The 21,477-nt window shown below is 37.7% G+C and overlaps 1 protein-coding gene across 1 annotated transcript in view; it reads left to right on the plus strand.

Moving 5' to 3' along the window:
- The window catches only part of NECAB1 (N-terminal EF-hand calcium binding protein 1), a 285,391-nt gene that overhangs the window by 160,565 nt on the left and 103,349 nt on the right, over positions 1 to 21,477 (plus strand). Inside the window, exon 4 of the mRNA XM_007457341.1 lies at positions 16,426 to 16,523. Within this exon, the coding sequence (XP_007457403.1) occupies positions 16,426 to 16,523 (98 nt within the window). The remainder of the gene's footprint in view (positions 1 to 16,425; positions 16,524 to 21,477) is intronic.

A 21,477-nucleotide genomic window follows, 5' to 3' on the forward strand; every position in this document is an offset into this window, starting at 1 on the left:
AGTTTCCTTTGCTGTGCAGAAGTTTTTAATTTTAATTAGGGGTCATTTTTTAATTTTTGTTTTTACTTTTATTACTATAGGAGGTGGGTCATAAAATATCTTGCTGTGGTTTATCTCAGGAAGTGTTTTCCCTGTGTTTTCCTCTAAGTGTTTTCTAGTGTCCAGTCCTACATTTACCTCTTTAATCAATTATGAGTTTCTTGTGTATGGTGTTAAGTAATGTTCTAATTTCATTCTTTCACATGTAGCTGTCCAGTTTTCCCAGCACCACTTATTGAAGAGGCTGTCTTTTCTCCATTGTATATTCTTGCCTCCTTTGTCAAAGATAAGGTGACCACATGTGTATGGGTTTATCTCTGGGCTTTCTGTCCTGTTCCATTAATCTGTGTTTCTGTTTTTGTACCAGTACCATACTATCTTGATTGCTGTAGGTTTGTAGTATAGTCTGAAGTGATGAAGTTTGATTCCTCCAGATGCATTTTTCTTTCTCAAGATTGCTTTGGCTATTTGAGGTCTTTTGTGTTTCCATACAAGTTGTAAAAATTTTTGTTCTAATTCTGTGAAGAATGCCATTCGTAATTTGATAGGTATTGCAGTGAATCTGTAGATTGCTTTGGGTGGTATAGTCATTTTCACATTATTGATTCTTCCAACCCAAGAACATGGCATATTTCTCCATGTGTTTGTGTCATCTTTGATTTCTTGCACCAGTGTTTTATACTTTTCTGCATACAGGTCTTTTGCCCCCTTAAGTAGGTTTATTCCTAGCTGTTTTTTTCTTTTTGTTGCAATAGTAAATGGGATTGTTTCCTTAATTTCTCCTTCTGATCTTTTGTTGTTAGTGTATAGGAATGTGACAGATTTCTGCACATTAATTTCATATCCTGCAACTTTACCAAATTCATTGATTAGTTCTCATTGTTTTCTTGTGGCATCTTTAGAATTTTCTATGTATAGTATCATGTCACCTGAAAACAGTGACAGTTTTACTTCTTCTTTTCCATTTTGTATTCCTTTTATTTCTTCTTCTTCTCTGATGTGCATGACTAGGACTTACAAAACTATGTTGAATAAGAGTGGCGAGAGTGGACATCCTTGTCTTGCTCCTGATCTTAGAGGAAGTGATTTCAGTTTTTCAGCATTGAGAATGATGTTTGCTGTGGGTTTGTCATATATGGCCTTTACTATGTTGAGGTATGTTCCCTCTATGCCCAGTTTCTAGAGAGATTTTATCATAAATAGGTGTTGAATTTTGTCAAAAGCTTTTTCTGCATCTATTGACATGATCATATGGTTTTCATTCTTTAATTTGTTAATATGGTGTATCATATTGTTTGATTTGTGTATACTGAATAATCCTTGCATTCCTGAGATAAATCCCACTTGATCATGGTGTATAATCATTTTAATGAGTTGTTGGATTCTGTTTGCTAGTATTCTGTTCAAGATTTTTGTGTCTATGTTCATCAATGATATTGATCTGTAATTTTCTTTTTTTGTGATATCTTTGTCTGGTTTTGGTATCAGGGTGATGGTGGCCTTGTGGAATGAGCTCAGAAGTGCTCCTCCCTCTGCAATATTTTGGAAGAGTTTGAGAAGGAAAGGTGTTAACTCTTCTCTAAATGTTTGGTAGAATTTGCCTGTGAAGCCATCTGATCCTGGACTCTTGTTTGTTGGAAGATTTTTAATTACAGTTTCAATTTCATTACTTGTGATTGGCCTGTTTATATTTTGTCATTCTTCCTTGTTCAGGCTTGGAAAGTTGTACCTTTCCAAGAATTTGTCCATTTCTTCCATGTGGTCCATTTTATTGGTATATAGTTGCTTGTAGTAGTCTCTTATGATCTTTTGCATTTCTGCTGTGTCCATTGTAATTTCTCCTTTTTCATTTCTAATTTTACTGATGTGAGTCCTCTTCCTTTTTTTCTTGATGAGTTTGGCTAAAGGTTTATCATTTTATTTTTTATCTTCTCAAAGAACCAACTTTCAGTCTTAGTGATCTTTGCTATTGTTTTCTTTGTCTCTATTTCATTTCTTTCTTCTCTGATCTTTATGATTTCTTTCCTTCTACTACCATTGATTTTTGTTCGTTCTTTCTCTAGTGGCTTTAGCTGTAAGGTTAGATTGTTTATTTGAGATTTTTCTTGTTTCTTGAGATGAGGTTGAATTTCTATAAACTTCCCTCTTAGAACTTCTTTTGCTGCATCTGATAGGTTTTGGGTCATCGTCTTTTCATTGTCATTTGTTTCTATGTATTTTCTTTTGTTTCCTCTTTGATTTCTTCAGTGATCTCTTGGTTATTTAACAGTGTACTGTTTAGCCTCCTTGTGTTTATGATTTTTACAGGTTTTTCCTGTAATTGATTTCTAACCTCATAGTGTTGTGGTCAGAAAAGATCCTTGATATGATTTCAATTTTCTTAAGTTTTATGAAGGTTGATTTGTTCCCCAAGATGTGATCTATCCTGGGGAATGTTCTGTTTGCACTGAGGTGAAAATGTCTTCTGCTGCTTTTTTGTGGAATGTCTATAAATATAAATTAAATCTATCTGGTCTATTGTGTCATTTAAAACTGTGTTTCCCTATTTATTTTCTGTCTGGATGATCTGTCCTTTGGTGTAAGTGGGGTGTTAAAGTCCCCCACTATTCTTGTGTTACTGTTAATTTCCTCTTCTATGGCTGTTAGCATTTGCATTATGTATTTAGGTGATGCTATGTTGGGTGAATATTCATAATTGTGATATATTCTTCTTGGACTGATCCCTTGATCATTATGTAGTGTTCTTATTTGTCTCTTGTAAAATTCTTTATTTTAAAGTCTATTTTCTCTGATATGAGAATTGCTACTCCAGCTCTCTTTTGATTTCCATTTGCATAGAATATCTTTTTCTGTCCCCTCACTTTCAGTCTGTATGTGTCCCTAGGTCTAAAGTGGGTCTCTTGTAGACAGCATATATATGAGTCTTGTATTTTTTTGTTTTTTTGTGGTACACGGGCCTCTCACTGTTGCGGCCTCTCCCGTTGCGGAGCACAGGCTTAGCAGCCATGGCTCATGGGTCCAGCCGCTCCGCGGCATGTGGAATCTTCTCGGACCAGGGCATGAACCTGTGTCCCCTGCATCGGCAGGCAGACTCTCAACCACTGCGCCACCAGGGAAGCCCTGAGTCTTTTTTCTGTATCCATTCAGCCAGTCTGGGTCTTTTGGTTGGAGCATTTAATCCATTTACATTCAAGGTAACTATTGATATGTATGTTCCTCTTACCATTTTGTTAATTTCTTTGGGTTTGTTTTTGTGGGTCTTTTTCTTCTCTTGTGTTTCCTGCTTAGAGCATTTCCTTTAGCATTTGTCATAAAGGTGGTATGGTGGTGCTGATTCTCTTAGCTTTTGTCTGTCTGTGAAGTTTTTGATTGCTCCGTGGAATGTCAATAAGATCCTTGCTGGGTAGAGTAATCTTGGTTACAGGTTTTTCCTTTTCAACACTGTAAATATGTCCTGCCACTCCTTCTGTCCTGCTGAGTTTCTGCTGAAAAATCTGCTGATAACCTTATGGGGATTCCCTTGTATGTTATTTTTTGCTTTTCTTTGCTACTTTTAATATTTTTTCTTTGAATTTAATTTTTGTTAGTTTGATTAATATGTGTCTTGGTGTGTTTCTCCAAGCGTTTACACTGTTTGAGACTCTGCACTTACTTGACTTGAGTGGCTATTTCCTTTCCCATGTTATGTAAGGTTTTGACTATAATCTCTTCAAATATTTTCTCATACCCTTTCTCTTTCTCTTCTTCTGGGGCCCCTGTAATTCGAATGTTTGTGCATTTAATATTGTCCCAGAAGTCACTGAGACTGTCTTCAATTCTTTTCATTCTTTTTTCTTAATCTATTCCTCTATTTCCACCATTTTATCTTTCAGCTAACTTATTTGTTCTTTTGCCTCAGTTATTCTGCTATTGATTCCTTCTTGTGTATTTTTCATTTCAGTTATTGTTTTGCTCATCCCTATTTGTTTGTTCTTTATTTCTTCTAGTTCTTTGTGAAACATTTCTTGTATTTTTTTGATCTGTGTCTCCATTCTATTTCTGAGATTTTGGATCACCTTTACTGTCATTACTGTGAATTCTTTTTCAGGTAGGTTGCTTATTTTCTTTTCATTTATTTGACCTTGTATGTTTTTACCTTGCTCCTTCATCTGTAACATATTTTTTTGTCATCTCTTTTTTTTTTTTTTTGTGGTACGCGGGCCTCTCACTATTGTGGCCTCTCCCATTGCAGGGCACAGGCTCCAGAAACACAGGCTCAGCAGTCATGGCTCACAGGCCTTGCTGCTCTGCGGCATGTGGGATCTTCCTGGACTGGGGCCCGAACCCATGTCCCCTGCAGGCAGACTCTCAAACATTGCGCCACCAGGGAAAGCCTGTCATCTCATTTTTTTGATGGGTGGGGCTGTGTTTCTTCTTACTGGTTGTTTGGCCTGAGGCCTTCCTCACTGGAGTTTGCAGGCAGTTGACTAGAGCCAGGTCTTTGTGCTGAGATGAAGACCTCCAGGAGACCTCTCTCCAATTAATATCCCCTGGGGTCTGAGGTTCTCTGTTAGTCCAGCAACTTGGACTCAGTGCTCCCACCAAAGGAGCTCAGGCACTACCCCTGGCTTGCTTATCACTGAATTCCTTAACTGAGATTTGGCACTTTATTTTCACCTTGCAGAGCTATTCTCAGAAGACACATAGAATGTAGTTTCAGACCCTCTTGAGTGGTTCTTTTAAAATCTTGAATATCTTCTGTTCATAAACAAGTGCAGTTGCACTTCTCTCTCAGCCAAAATTTCTCTCTACTCTTACTCATTTTTATTGAACTACTTTGCAAATCTTCAACTTGGTACGTGAGTATTTTAAGATACTTATGGATGGGTGATGAATAATTGCAATGAAAATTCATTTAGCTAGAGTGTTTGATCTGAAAGCATATAGGAAGCTTTATGAGCAAGTTTGAATATATTCAGTAGTCTAAGTTTTCAACTAGTTAGTTTTTGCCTACCAATTACTTTAAAAGTTAGCTAAATTCTGTAAATAAGATTGATAAAACTGAGGAAACTCCCGTAAGAATTGTATAAGCCTTATATGTATAAGCCAAATTCCCCCTAGTCAGACTGTATAGGAGCACCGCCTTGCATTGCCAGATCCTGGGCAGTGCTGAGGGACTTGTGCCAGCTGAGTCTGGGTACTAGAAAATCAAGTCTGTACTCCAGACTTTTAGAGCTGTGACTACTTGGCACATTTATAAAATCACCTAAAAGAGTTGTAGAACAGTTTGAGTGACACTGATCTGTATCCCCTCAAAATAACTCATTCTTAGATTTTTGATTGATGCCTTTATTCACAACATGGGTGTTTTAACTCTCTTTTTGTCTTGGTCATCTCAGTTATTTTCTTTCCTATCTAATACAATTCTTGGGAAGTTACAGCAAGGTACACACTGTGGACCTCATCTAAACTCATGAAAATGCTTTGTGAGATCAGTTGCCAGTGTGATCTTTGTGGCAGCTAGTTCTCTGGTTCTGACTTGGGTCAGATCCAAAAACTCAACAACTTGGAGGACTGAGATTCAGAATAGAAGAAAACTCTGTAATCTGGTGATGTGACACCACCAATTAAGTAGATTAGTGAAGGAGAAGGGAGAAACTAACCTTTGGTTAGCATTTCTTTTTCTTGTTTTGGCCACACAGCTTGTGAGATTTTAGTTCCCTGACCAAGGATTGAACCCATGCCTTCAGCATTGAAAGTGCAGTCCTAACCACTGGACAACCAGGGAATTCCCTTGTCAGCATTTTAATAGAGAAGATGTTGCATTGAACATCCATGAGGAGATAATTTCCTTTCTGACAGATAATTTATTAAATGCATCTGTTTATAACTCTTGCTCTATTTTTTAATTATACTCAATATACAGACTCTTACTTTTCAGAACCTCTTCACTTAAACTGAGAAGAATTGGTTCTCACACATTTCCATATGTGCTATACAGTTCTCTTTTGCTCTTGCCCATGAAACCCTACTGGTTTTCAAATTGGCCCTTGTACACAGAGGGCACAGGGAAACCAAAGAAAGAGGCAGACCACTCCACATTGGTATGTGGCAGGTTTAGTAGACAAGGGAACTTACCCTTCCATACAAGGTTTACATACAAGGCTTGTCTTGGGCAGGTAGAAAACGAGTAGATCTCTGCACCCTCCCACAGGAATCTTAAGTTTATATAGAGGTCTTAACTGGATTCAGTCACATACAACGTCCAGATTTCTCTCTTAAGGTAGTGTCCTTGAAAATGGCTCCCACTGTGGGAATGTTGGGGAAAGCATACATTCCAAGGACAGGAAAGTGGATGAGGAGGCGCCAATTGCCCAGGTATAACTTGCGGTTCAACCAGTGGTCACATCCTCTACATGACCTTCTCCAAACCCACATATAGGTTTCAATAAAAGTAGGTCTTTTCCCCTGGAGGTTATGCCAGTTACAAAGGACAAGAGTTTGAAAGAGTAAATATTTGTTCTAAATTTTTCTCTCTCTAATGCTAAACACACTTGCCCAGCTCACATTGGTAACATGATTCAAATAAGGAACATGAGTCATAGTAATAGGAATAAAACGTTAATTAGTTCAAGCTTAGCCACTTCCAAAGCCATCCCTGACCTTCCCTCCCTGCTTGCCATATCTTGGGGTATACAGATATACTGGTGAAATTTCAGGCTCCTACCCACTACCACCTCAAAGCTTTGATATGACCTATTGTCCTTTTTCTGTGACTAAATTACTCCTGGCAATTGATTCTACTCTTGTCTCTCCTGATGGTGTATCACCAGTATTCCCCAAACCTTTCATAGTGTGTCCAGATAACACTTTTAATAGAAAAATTTGAGGACGTCATTCTCCTTTTCAAAATTGCTCCATGGCTCCCCATTGCACATAGTGGTTCTCAAATCTAATATGCCATATAATCTCCTACTGAGCCTGTAAAAAGAAAAAAAAGAAGAAAAAGTAAAATGATGAGGCCTGGGCCTCAACTGAAAGATTATGATTTAATAGATGAGAACTATCAATAATATTCATTTCTAACAAGTACATCAGGGCAGTGCTTCTCAAACTTCAATGTGCCTATAACTCACCTTCAATGTGCCTATAATTAAAATGCAGATTCTGACTCAGTATGTCTGAGGTGGCATTCTAACAAGCTCCCAGATGATGCTGATGCTGCTGGTCTACAGGCCAAATTTTGAGCAGTGAGGCTCTAGGAAATTCTCTGGAGGATCTGATGAAGATGGTCAGAAACACTGACCTAGACTTCAGGATAAAATTTAGAGCACCTAGCAAGGAATATTTCCAAATATTCAGCTTCTTCTCTCATAACTGATTTGTAGCATCTCACTTCCTTGCTGTCTCTTCTCCTTAAATATCTCCCAATCCTGTCCCTTATATCCTACCAATGCTGAACAACACATACTCCTACAAACATGAGAAGATATCATCTGCTTCCATGCCTTTGTTTACCCTCCCTCTGATTATCCAGCAGATTACTATTTATCTGTTAATTCAGGCCTTGTTGATGTCTCCTCTGTGAAGCTCTCTCTGACTTACTCCACGTGAACTTGGGCATTCTTTGCTCTATATTTAAATTGCACACTGTACCTGGCTCTTGAACCATTGTCTTGAACAATGATCATGTATATGGCAGTTGCTTGTTGGAGTGTTTATTTCCCCTACCTGATTGTAGTCTTCTTAAAATAGAGACTCTGTCTTTTTATCATTGTATTCCAAGTTCCTAGTATAGCACTTGACACATAGAAGGCACTAAGTGTGTGTATTAAGTCATGGAATGAGTAAGTGAACCCTCGTCATGATGAAGTGGAGAGGGAATTATCTCCTTTCATCTATGTTAAATGTCTCTGACTTTTTCACCTAACTTCCCTCTTTGAGTTCATTGGACCCCTACTTGCCCTGGCACATGTCCTGCAGTGTGTAACTCTAAAACAGTTTGAATGACACTGCACTGTACCACCTCAAAATAAACATTGCAATTAGATTGACAACTTAAGCTCCTGTTCAGAGCTTGGGTGTTGTAATTCTCTCTTCTCAGGTACTTCCTTTATAATTGGGGAGTGATTTTTTTTTCCCCTAACTACTTTGAATAGGTGAGAAGAACAAATGAAGAAAGGAGGGAAGGAAGGAAGGAAGGAAGGAATGAAGGAAGGAAGGCTACATAGTCACCTCTGAATCCTCTAATTATTGTCTTCTCAAGTGCTTTATCAGCACATGACTGCATAGATTTGATTTCAAATTGGAAAGGCAACTTATGTTCTTTCCAGGGATCTTTACTGATTGAGCCAAATATCTTCTATATGAATTGAAATATTTATTTTATTTATGTTTTAATTGAAGTATAGTTGATTTACAATATTGTGTTAGTTTTAGGTGTACAACATAGAGATTCAGTATTTTTGCAGATTATATTCTGTTATAGGTTATTAGAAGATAATGGGTATAATTCCTTGTGCTATATATCTTTGTTGCTTATCTATTTTATATAGAGCAGTTTGTATCTGTTAATCCCATAACCCTAATTTGCCCCTCCCTGCTTCTCTCTCCCCTTTGGTAACCTCAAGTTTGGTTTCTATGTCAGTGAGTCTGTTTCTGTTTTGTATATAGATTCATTTGCATTATTTTTTAGATTCATACATAAGTGATACCATATACTATTTTTCTTTCTCTAACTGCCTTATTTCACTAAGCATAATATTCTCTAGGTCCATCCACATTGCTGCACATGTCAGTATTTCATTCTTTTATATGACTGAGTAATGTAGTACTGTATATATATATATATATATATATAAACACACACACACACACACACACACACACACACACACATCTTCTTAAGCCAGTTGTCTGTTAATGGACATTTGGGTTGCTTTCATGAATTAGTTATTGGCAACAGTGCTTCCATGAATATTGTGATGCATGCATCTCTTTGAATTAGTGTTTTTGTTTTTTCTGGATGTATATCCAGGAGTGTAATTACTGGATCATATGGTGTTCTATTTTTAGTTTTTTAAGGAACCTCCATACTGTTCTCCATAGTGGCTGTATCAAATTATATTCCCACAAACAGTGCAAGAGGGTTCCCTCTTCTCCACACCCTCTCCAGCATTTATTGTTTGTAGATTTTTTGATGATGGCCATTCCGACTGGTGTGAGGTGATACCTCATTGAAGTTTTGATTTGCATTTCTCTAATGATTAGTGATGGTGAGCATCCTTTCATCTGTTTATTTACCATCTGTGTGTCTTCTCTGTAGAAATATCTGTTTAGGTCTTCTGACCACTTTTGGATTGGGTTTTTTGTTTCTTGATATTGAGCTGCATGAGCTGCTTATAAATTTTGGAGATTAATCGTTTGTCAGTTGCTTCATTTGTAAATATTTTTCCCATTCTGAGGGTTGTCTTTTCATCTTGTTTATGGTTTCCTTTGCTGTGCAAAAGCTTCTAAGTTTCATTAGGTCCCATTTGTTTATTTTACTTTTTATTTCCATTTCTCTAGGAGGTGGGTCAAAAAGGATCTTGCTGTGATTTATGTCACAGCAAGAGTGTTTTGCCTATCTTTTCCTCTAAGAATTTTATAGTGTCTGGCCTTACGTTTAGGTCTTTAATCCATTTTGAGTTTAATTTTCTGTATGGTGTTAGGGAGTGTTCTAATTTCATTCTTTTACATGTAGCTGTCAGGTGTTCCAGCACCACTTATTGAAGAGGCTATCTCTTCTCCATTGTGTATTTTTGCCTCCTTTATCAAATATAAGGTGACCATATGTGCATGGGTTAATCTCTGGTCCTTCTACCCTGCTCCATTGATCTATATTTCTGTTTTTGTGCCAGTACCATACTCTCTTGATTACTGTAGCCTTGTAGTATAATCTGAGGTCTGAGGTCTGTTTCCTCCAGCTCCTTTCTGAAGATTGCTTTGGCTATTCAGGGTCTTTTATGTTTCCATACAAACTGTGAAATTTTTTGTTCTAGTTCTGTTAAAAATGCCATTGGTAGTTTGGTAGGGATTGCATTGAATCTGTAGATTGCTTTGGGTAGTATACTCATTTTCACAATGTTGATTCTTCCAATCCAAGAACATGGTATATCTCTCCATCTGTTTGTATCATCTTTAATTTCTTTCATCAGTTTCTTATAGTTTTCTGAATACAGGTCTTTTGTCTCCTTAAGTAGGTTTATTCCTAGGTATATTATTTTTGTTACAATGGTAAATGGGAGTGTTTCCTTAATTTCTCTTTCAGATTTTTCATCTTTAGTATATAGAAATGCAAGAGATTTCTGTGCATTAATTTTGTATCCTCCTACTTTACCAAGTTCATTGATTAACTCTAGTAGTTTTCTGGTAGCGTCTTTAGGATTCTTTATGTATATCATCATGTCATCTGCAAACAGTGACCCCTTTACTTATTCTTTTCCAGTTTGGATTCCTTTTATTTCTTTTTCTTCTCTGATTACTGTGGCTAAAACTTCCAAAACTATGTTGAATAATAGTGGTGAGTCTGGACAACCTTCTTTGTTTCTGACCTTAGAGGAAATGGTTACAGTTTCTCACCAGTGAGAACAATGTTGGCAGTAGGTTCGTCATATATGGTCTTTATTATGTTGCCATAAGTTCCCTCTATGTGTACTTTCTGGAGGGTTTTTTATCATAAATGGTGTTGAATTTTGTCAAAGGCTTTCTCAGCATCTATTGAGATGCTCATATGCTTTTTCTACACTTCATTTTGTTAATATGGTGTATCACATTGATTAATTTGCATATACTGAAGAATCCTTGCATTCCTGGGATAAACCCCACTTGATCACGGTGTATAATCCTTTTAATGTGCTCTTGGATTCTATTTGCTAGTATTTTATTGAGGGTTTTTGCATCTATGTTCATCAGTGATATTGGCACATAGTTTTCTTTCTTTGTGACATCTTTGTCTGACTTTGGTATCAGGGTGGTGGTGGCCTTGTAGAATGAGTTTGGGAGTGTTCCTCCCTCTGCTATATTTTGGAAGAGTTTGAGAAGGATGGGTGTTAGTTCTTCTCTAAATGTTTGATAGAATTCGCCTGTGAAGCCATCTGGTCCTGGGCTTTGGTTTCTTGCAAGATTTTGAATCACAGTCTCAATTTCACTGCTTGTGATTGGTCTGTTTATATTTTCTATTTCTTCCTGGTACAGTTTTGGAAGGTTGTGCTTTTCTAAGAATTTGTCTATTTCTTCCAGGTTGTCCATGTTATTGCCATATAGTTGCCTATAGTAATCTCTCATGAGCCTTTGTATTTCTACAGTGTCAGTTGTTACTTCTCCTTTTTCATTTCTAATTTTGTTTATTTGAGTCTTCTCCCTTTTTTTCTTGATGAGTCTGCCTAATGGTTTATCAATTTTGTTTATCTTCTCAAAGAACCAGCTTTTAGTTTTATTGATCTTCGCTGTCATTTCCTTCATTTTTTTTCATTTATTTCTGATCTGATCATAAAGATTTCTTTCCTTCTGCTAACTTTAGGGTAATTCTGTTCTTTTTCTCTAATTGCTATAGGTGTAAGGTTATGATTTTTTTTGTTTTTCTCTTTTTTTGTTTTTTTTGTGGTACACAGGCCTCTGACTGTTGTGGCCTCTCCCATTGCGGAGCACAGGCTCTGGATATGCAGGCTCAGTGGCCATGGCTCACGGGCCCAGCTGCTCCATGGCATGTGGGATCTTCCCGTACTGGGGCACGAACTCGTGTCCTCTGCATTGGCAGGCAGACTCTCAACCACTGTGCCACCAGGGAAGTCCAAGGTTATGTTTTTTATTTGAGGTGTTTCTTGTTTCTTGTGGTAGGATTGTATAGCTATAAACTTCCCTCTTAGAATTGCTTTTGCTGCATCCCATAAGTTTTGGGTCATCACGTTTTCATTGTCACTTGTTTCTAGTTATTTTTTGATTTCCTCTTTGATTTCTTCAGTGATCTCTTGGTTATTTAGTAGTGCATTTTTTATCCTCCATGTGTTTGTATTTTTTACAGGTTATTTTCTGTAATTGGCAACTAGTCTCATAGCGTTGTGTTTGGAAAAGATACTTGATGTGATTTTAAATTTCTTAAATTTACCAAGGCTTGATTTCTGACCCAAGATATGATCTTTCCTGGAGAATGTCCCATGAGCACTTGAGAAAAATGTGTATTCTGTTGTTTCTGGATAGAATGTCCTATAAATATCAATTAAGTCCATCTTGTTTAATGTATCATTTAAAGCTTGTGTTTCCTTATTTATTTTCATTTTGGATGATCTGTCCATTGGTGAAAGTGCGGCGTTAAAGTCCCCTAATATGATTGTGTTACTTTCAATTTCCCATTTTATGGCTGTTAGCATTTGCCTTATGTATTAAGGGGTGCCCATGTTGGGTGCATAAATATTTACAATTGTTATATCTTCTTCTTTGATTGATCCCTTGATCATTATGTAGTGTCCTTGTTTGTCTCTTGTAATAGTGTTTATTTTAAAGCCTATTTTGACTGATAAGAGAAGTGCTATTACAGCTTTGTTTTGATTTCCATTTGCATGGAATATATTTTTCCATCCCCACATTTTCAGTCTATATGTGTCTCTAGATCTAAAATGGGTCTCTTGTAGACAACATACATATGGGTCTTGTTTTTGTATCCATTCAACCCATCTATGTCTTTCGGTTGGAGCATTTAAACCATTTACATTCAAGGTAGTTATCGATATGTATGTTCCTATTACCATTTTCTTAATCACTTTGGGTTTGTTATTGTCAGTCTTTTCCTTCTCTTGTGTTTCCTGCCTCAAGAATTTCCTTTAGCATTTGTTGTAAAGCTGGTTTTGTGGTGCTGAATTCTCTTAGCTTTTCCTTGTCTGTAAAGGTTTTAATTTCTCCATCGAATCTGAATGAGATCCTTTCTGGGTAGAGTAATCTTATTTGTTAGTTTTTCCCTTTTATCACTTTATATATGTGTTGCCACTCCCTTCTTGCTTGCAAAGTTTCTACTGAAAGATCAGCTGTTTACCTTATGGGGATTCCCTGGTGTGTTATTTTTCTCTTGCTGTTTTAATATTTTTGCTTTGTGTTTAAATTTTGTTTGTTTGATTAATACATATGTTAGCATGTTTCTCCTTGGATTTATCCTGTGTGAGACTCTCTGAGCTTCCTGGACTTGATTGATTATTTCCTTTCCCATATTAGGGAAATTTTCAACTATCATCTCTTTAAATATCTTGTCAGTCCCTTAGTTTCTCTCTTCTTCTTCTGGGAGCCCTATAATTTGAATGTTGTTGTTTTTAATATTGTTCCAAAGTTCTGTGAGACTGTCCACACATCTTTTCTTTTTTCTTTATTCTGCTCTGAGGTGTTTATTTCCACTATTTTGTCTTCCAGGTCACTTATACATTCTTCTGCCTCAGTTATTCTGCTATTGATTTCTTTTAGAAAATTTTAAATTTCATTTATTGTGCTTTTCATCATTGTTTGTTTGCTCTTTAGTTCTTCTAGGTCCTTGTTAAATGTTTCTTATATTTTCTCCATTCTACTTCCAAGATTTTGGACCATCTTTACTATCATTACTCTGAATTCTTTTTCAGGTAGACTGCTTATTTCCTCTTCATTTGTTTGGTGTGGTGGGTTTTTACCTTGCTCCTCATCTGCTGTGTGTTTCTCTGTCTTTTTATTTTGCTTAACTTACTATGTTTGGGTTCTCCTTTTCATAGGGTGCCGGTTTGTAGTTCCTATTGTTTTTGGTGTCTGCCACCAGTTTCTAAGATTGGTTCATTGGGTTCTGTAGACTTCCTGGTGGAGGGGACTGGTGCCTTTGTTCTGGTGGATGAGGCTGGATCTCGTCTTTCAGGTGGGCAGGACCACGTCTGGTGATGTGTTTTGGTTTGTCTGTGACCTTATTATAGTTTTAGGCAACCTCTCTGCTAATGGCTGAGTTTGTGTTCCTGTCTTGCTAGTTGTGTGATATAGGGTGCCCAGCACTGTAGCTTGCTGGTCATTGGGTGGAGCTGGGTCTTAGCATTGAGATGGAGATATCTTGGAGAGCTTTTGCCATTTGATATTATGTGGAGCCAGGAGGTCTCTGGTGGACCAGTATCCTGAACTCAACTCTCCCACCACAGGGGCACAGGCCTGACACCCTGGCAGGGCACCAAGACCCTGTCAGCCCCACAGCTCAGAAGAGAGGCAGAAAGAAAGAAAGAGAGAAAGAAAGAAAGAAACAAAGAGAAAGAAAGAAAGAAAGAAAGAAAGAAAGAAAGAAAGAAAGTTATTAAAAAATTAAAAATTAAAAAATGTATAAAATGAAAATATGAAAAAGTAATAAAAAAGGAGACAAAGAAGAGAGAAACCAAACCAAAAAACAAATTCACCAATGGTAACAAGCGCTAAAATCTATACTAAAAAAAATAAAAGTAAAAGGACAGACAGAACCCTAGGACAAATGGTAAGATCAAAGCTATACAGGCAAAATCACACAAAGAAGCAAACATATACACACTCATAAAAAGAGAAAGAGGAAGGCTTCCCTGGTGGTGCAGTGGTTGAGAGTCCACCTGCCGATGCAGGGGACATGGGTTCATGCCCCGGTCCGGGAAGATCCCACATGCCACGGAGCAGCTGGGCCCATGAGCCATGGCCACTGAGCCTGCGCCTCCGGAGCCTGTGCTCCACAACGGGAGAGGCCACAACAGTGAGAGGCCTGTGTACCACAAAAAAAAAAAAAAAAGGGAGAAAGAGGAAAAATATGTATATATATCTAAAAAAAAAGGAAGAGTGCAACCTAATCAACAAACAAATCTACCAATGATAATAAAGTCTAGATACCAAACTAAGATAAACCTAAAACCAGAAAAAATTTAGAGATGGAAAGAAAACCCCAAGTCTACAGTTGCTCCCAAAGTCCACTGCCTCAATTTTGGGGTGACTCGTTGTCTATTCAGGTATTCCAGAGATGCAGGGTACATCACATTGACTGTGGAGATTTCATCCACTGCTCCTGAGGCTGCTGGGAGAGATTTCCCTTTCTATTCTTTGTTCGAACAGCTCCTGGTGTTCAGCTTTGGATTTGGCCCCGTCTCTGTGTGGAGGTCACCTGCGGGCATCTGTTCTTCACTCAGAGAGGATGGGGTTAAAGGAGCAGCTGATTAAGGGGTTCTGGCTCACTCATGCTGGGGTGGGAAGGAGGGGTATGGACTGTGGGGCGAACCTGCGGTCTCAGAGGCTGGCATGATGTTGCAACAGCCTGAGGCATGTCATGTGCTCTCCCAAGGAAATTGTCCCTGGATCATGGGACCCTGGCAGTGGCCGGCTGCACAAGCTCCTGGGAGGGGAGGTGTGGATAGTGACCTGTGCTTGCACCCAGGCTTCTTGGTGGCTGCAGCAGAAGCTTTAGCATTTCATATCCATCTCTGGGGTGTGCACTGATAGCCGTGGCTCGCACCTGTCTCTGGAGCTCATTTAGTCAGTGCTCTGAATCCCCTCTCCTCACGCACCCTGAAACAATGGTCTTTTCCTTCTTAGGCAGTTTCAGACTTCTTCCCGGAATCCGTCCCGGCTAGCTGTGGTGCACTAGCCCCCTTCAGGCTGTGTTCACACAGCCAATCCCAGTCCTCTCCCTGGGATCTGACCTCTGAAGCTGGAGCCTCAGCTCCCAGACCCCACCCGCCCCGGTGGGTGAGCAGACAAATTTTTCAAGCTGGTGAGTGTTGGTCGGCACTGATCTTCTGTGCGGGAAACTCTCCATTTTGCCCTCTGCACCCCTATTGCTGTGCTCTCCTCTGTGGCTCCAAAGCTTCTCCCCCACCCCCAACTCTGCCCATGAAGGGGCTTCCCAGTGTGTGGAAACTTTTCCTCCTTCACAGCTCCCTCCCAGAGGTGTAGGTCCCATCCCTATTCTTTGTCTCTGTTTTTTCTTTTGCCCTACCCAGGTACATGGGGAGTTTTTTGTGTTTGGGGAAGTCTGAAGTCTTCTGCCAGCGTTCAGTAGGTGTTGTGTAGGAGTTGTTCCACATGTACATGTATTTTTGTTGTATTTGTGTGGAGGAAGGTTGTCTCCACGTCTTACTCCTCTGCCATCTTGAAGGTCTCTCGGGAACAACTTTTTATTGAAGCAGTAGTGTATGTAAATCCAGCTTCATTTTTTTCCCTATTTTTGTAAGACAAAAGGAATAATGGTAACCCTTCAAGATTTTTTCTTTTTTAATGAAAGTATATTGATACTTTAGTTAGTCTCATTTGAAAATTTGTCAGTTTTATCCATTTGTTTTACTCATTTATTGTGTAAATCTTCAGTTGATATTTTGGTTTATCATTACCTAAAGGCAAACATGTATTTATTTCAATATTTTTACTTTTCAGAATATTTTTCTCAGCATTTGGGCGAGTATGAGAATGTACTAACAGCACTTGAAGATTTAAATCTTTCCATCCTGAAGGCAATGGGAAAAACAAAAAAAGTAAGGAAATTTGATTATTATCTATAAAATCTCTTCAAAATATCTTTCTCTTGAAAATCATAACTAGTTCCTAATGTATCATGGAAGTACAGATATGTTTTAATCACTGATAATTTATTTTTTTGATATAAATGAGCTTTTTTATTCATTCACAATACAATTACAAAAACTTACCAGATGCCAGATACTGTGCTTCATGCTAAGGATACAAAGAGCTTTCAAATGGCTCTTATTCTGATGGGGAGATAAGTGTGTAAACAAGTGATTACAACATAGCACAACAGAAAGAATTACAAGATAGAATACCTTATTCGTGTTGGAGGAGATGACATGTAAGTAATTTGAATTAAAAGAAATAGTTATAGCTAGGACACGGAGAACCAGATACAAGTAACATCAGGTACAAATGCCCTCTTTCAGGAGGGACACAGAGCATTCTAGGAATTGAAGATGTCCAATAAGGCTAAAATACAGAAAATCCAAGAGTGGCAATGTGTGAGGTAAAACTGGTGTTGTAGGGAGGGGTCACATCTTTCACAATGTTGCTGGTAAAACTAAAGATTTAGACTTGTATCCTTAATGCAAATAAATTAGCCATTTTAAGCAGAGGTATGAAAACTCATGTAGTCTTTTGAAAAGACTGTGTAAGAATTAGCTTGGGATTAGGGTGGAGAATGTGGAAGAACAGAATTAAGAAGATGAGTAGGAGGCTAGTTCACTAATCCAGATGAGAGATGTTGGTAGTTTGGCAGTACTGGCAGAACAAATTGATAAACATAAGTGAATTGCACATATATTTGAGATCCCATCAACAGAATTTGGAGAAGTATTGAATATGCAGACTGGGAGGGAAGGAATTGTCAAGAATGAATCTTAGTTTTCAGTTTGTGTTCCTGGACAGTGGCACTATCTAGACAGAGAATGCTAAAAGAGGACCAAGTTTAATGAGATAAGATCATAAGTTATTTTTTAGACACATTGGATCTAAACTACATTTGAGACATCTAAGGAAAGTCAAATAAGCCATTGGATACATAGGTCTAGACCTGAGAAATGAAGTCTAGACTGGAGGTATACAACATGTGAACTGTTAGTGCTTAGGCAAAGAACTTGAGTGATATGTCATCTGAAGAGAGACTATAAAGTAAAGAGAGAAAGGAACCTAACACTGAGCTTTAAGGAACTTCAGCTTTGAGGGTGAGCAGAGGGGAAAGAGCTAGCAAGAGTGTCTGAGATGGAATGGGAAGAAAGGTGGGAGGAAAGACAGGAGAGTATATTGTCCAGAGTTGAAGAACAGAGTTTCATAAAGTAGGAGGTGGACAATAGTGTTGACATCTATGAAGAGGTCAAGAGAGATGAGAATTCAGATTTCCACTATCAGTAAGTCAAAAAAGACATTTTAGCATATAGAGTGCATAACAAGAAATTTAAAAAAGAATATACAGAATTTCTGGATAAAGACACCACAGATTAATACATATAAGTAGTTCAGCTTGCTCTTGAAGCTCCATGAAAAAGACTGAAATTAGATATTTTAATGGGGAAATTTATAGCAGCAAAATTTGGAAACTGAAAAGCAAATGGACAACCAACAGTTGATAGAAGACCTGAGATATTTGACTGCTTGACCTGGACTGAGCAAAAGGAGAAAACCACCAGCTTGATTTGTAGAAAGGCTCAGGAATTTGTGTCACTAGTTGCCACTGGGAAACAAGGGGAATAGTAAGGCTAAAACAAGGTGACCTGTTAGAAATCTGAGTAGGAAGCAGTTAGAGTCCCCCGATCCCCTGTTCTTCTCTACCCAGCTAAGCAACTGCATCTTTATCAATCCAGGTAGAAAACAGACTCTTGTTCTCTGAAAAGGTAAAAGAGAACCCTGAGGTGGCATTAGTCATAGCTGAGGGATTAAATAAAAGTTTATATACTGCGTGAAAGGACATCCAGCTCTTTTCCGTAAGTTAACTCCGAGTGTGGCAACCAGACATATATCCTCCTGGCAGAAAGGAAGAGGTTGTCTTTGAGAAGTCTAACCAATGCAAGAGAAAAGACCTATGAATCCTCCAGTGATGGAGCTTGGCCTGATCTCTCCTCCCATTGTGTAATCAGCTTGTTTGTACCCCATCCTTAAATATGCAGTCAGCCAAGTGCCATCAAGCTTCTTACAGGAAAGAAAGAGACCAAAACAAACTGAAAAAGAAGAAAGGGAGCGAGAGACTAAGACAGCATTCTATGCAGGAAGATGAAAACTTCAAGGTAATGTCCTCAACCTCTTCCAAGAGATAAGAGAAGATATAGCATCCATGAAGCAAGAATAGTATGACAAACAGTGGGCAACCAGAAAATAAGAGAGTGCTTTTGGAAATTTAAACAAGAGAGCAGAAATAACAGAATTTTGGAAAATAAAGTTTAAAAAGTCTGCCAAAAAGTAAAGCAAAATAGTAGATGAAAAAATGGAATATTAGTCTAGGATCTCCTATATCCAAACAACAAATTTCAGAAAGAGAAAACAGGAAAATGAAATCTAAATACATTTTCTCTTGACCTCTTCAGGAACATTTGGAAACTGTATACAATTTTATCCCTTGGGACCTTCTCTCCAGAAATAGTAATTTTTAAAACCTCTGCTTGATATGGCTGGCTTCTCTTTGTTTAGCTCTTATCTTAAATACAATGTTCTCATAAAGGTCTTCTCTGATCATCTTATCTAAGAGAGGCTGTCTTTTTAGAATAACTCATTTTTTCCTTGCTGGCAATTATCAGCATGAGTAACTATATATTTTTTTTGTTTATTTGCTGTCTATAATGAGGGAGAAAGGCAGTGTCTGTTTTGAATTCCCAGAGTCTAGCAATTGAAATGAACCTGACAATTAAAATGAACTCAGTAAAAATTTATTGATTGGCTAAATAATTGATGAAATAGATATTCATACAGCTCCAAAGGCTAAATAATTTTGTGCCTAAAAGAAAAATTGTTCCTAAGTTCATTTAGGAAGCTTTCAAATTTCTACTTAGTCAAGGAAAAGCTCTTTGATTTAAAAAAAAAAAAGAAAGAAAATCAGAAATAGTCAAAAATAAAATTAGAAAGGTTACTTGCATGATATCTCAAAATGAGTGAAACACAGGAGTTTTGACATTTTTCAAGCCACTGTTAAACTGACATTTTCTCCATACTGTCTAGCACAAAGAACCCTTCTGACTGAGAAATCCAGTATTTCTCTTTTGAGAGTCCTTATATATTTTTACCCAGATGAAAAGTCCTGTCTCAGTAGGAAGGGCTGACTGTTTTAGGTTTTTAAGAAAAATAAAATGCAAGCCATTTGTGGTCTATCTTCACTGGCAATACATTTGTCTGCTGTGTGAGAGAATGGACAAAATGGGTTCCAGCTGCTTAACTTAAATTCTAGGAGGTAACTCAGGACAGATATAATCTGTTAACATTATTTTCCCTTCCTCCTCCTCCTCCTTTAACCCCAGCCCTTCGATAGATCCTTAAAGAGTTACCTGGATTATTTTACTTTGCTTATTTTTCTGGAACAAACACCACAGGTCAAGTTTCAAATGGTCTTGAAAGCCTTGAAGGTAGCTAAAACCAGAACTTCCTGAATTTGAATTACACACACACAGACACACACACACACACACACACACACACACACGCAAATTGGATTTGTCAGTTTGTTTTTCTTCTTTCTATAATGGGGTGATAAGTAACTTATACCATCAGTATGTGATGTGTTTGTAATGTCAGTTTGTTTCTTCTTTCTATAATGGGGTGATAAGTAACTTATACCATCAGTATGTGATGTGTTTGTAATCTCAAAGCACATGTAGAATTCTGATGCTTAAGCTAAAATTTAAATGGGATATCCTTAAGGCTTATTAGTAAGGCTTAAAAGGAGATTATCATAAGCTAAAATGAAGAATGGTGTTCTTAAAATAATTATTTAGGGTGTGATGGTCACGTTGCTGAGTGAAGCTGCATCTATATATAAAATGCATATATATACTATTTAGTTTTCTCCTAAAAGTTATTTTTCAAATAAGCACATCCTCCAATACATCAATGATTTTAAGAAAAAATAGACTTGAGTCCTAGCATTGCTGAGCATCTTTCTCTCCCTTGCTTCTTATATCTGCCTTTGGGATCCAAGTTGTTTGTCTCCCTGGCATCTGTAGATGTCTTCGTTTCAACCTTTCTATCTCTCCTCTATTCCTATTTCCTTATATTTAGCATCTGGGCCTCCCAGGGCTCCATAATTCTTTCACTAGTTAAAAATTATAATCATTTCATTTATGAGAAGTCTTATTATAAAGAAAAGAAGAAATAGCAATAGGTCTCAGAATTCCTATCTGGGTAAAACATCATTAATTAATATTTTTATATTGGATTTATCCTTATAAATTTCCCTTATTTCAGGCAAAGTATAGGCACTGAAATACTACCATGTATGGAATAGTGAAACCCTCTTAAGCTCATGGAAGAAACACCCTCTTAGGCTTATAGAAGTCAGGCACTTTCATTCTTCATTATAGTTTCATTACAATCCTTTTAAGTATTCATTAAAAATAAAATGAAAAATATATTCTTAGACTTCAGAGCAACCATAGGAAAACATTTTCCAAAAAGCTTATTTGACATCCCATTTGCTCTTTATAATGATCTTTAGTGTAATGTGTTTAGGGAATGGAAGACTCAGGGCATGGAAAATAGGAGAGAAATGTCTTGAGGTTGCAAATTTGGCCCTATAGCAGAGAAGCCTTCTGTCAGGCTTAAGCCTTAGAATCTCTTTCAAACTTGGCCAGACTTTTGCCCAGCCTATCAAAGGGGAATCCCAGGTCCTTGGAAAGCCTGCTTCATTAAGTCATGGAGGACAGAGTCCGCTAGGAGACTCAGGTCTCCTGAAGGAGTCTGAAGTATTTGCTGACTTATAGAGTGAGAATCCTGGGCAGAGGA

This window comes from Lipotes vexillifer, unplaced genomic scaffold (assembly GCF_000442215.2).
Source record: "Lipotes vexillifer unplaced genomic scaffold, Lipotes_vexillifer_v1.1 scaffold174, whole genome shotgun sequence".
In the NCBI taxonomy this organism is placed as follows: domain Eukaryota; kingdom Metazoa; phylum Chordata; class Mammalia; order Artiodactyla; family Lipotidae; genus Lipotes; species Lipotes vexillifer.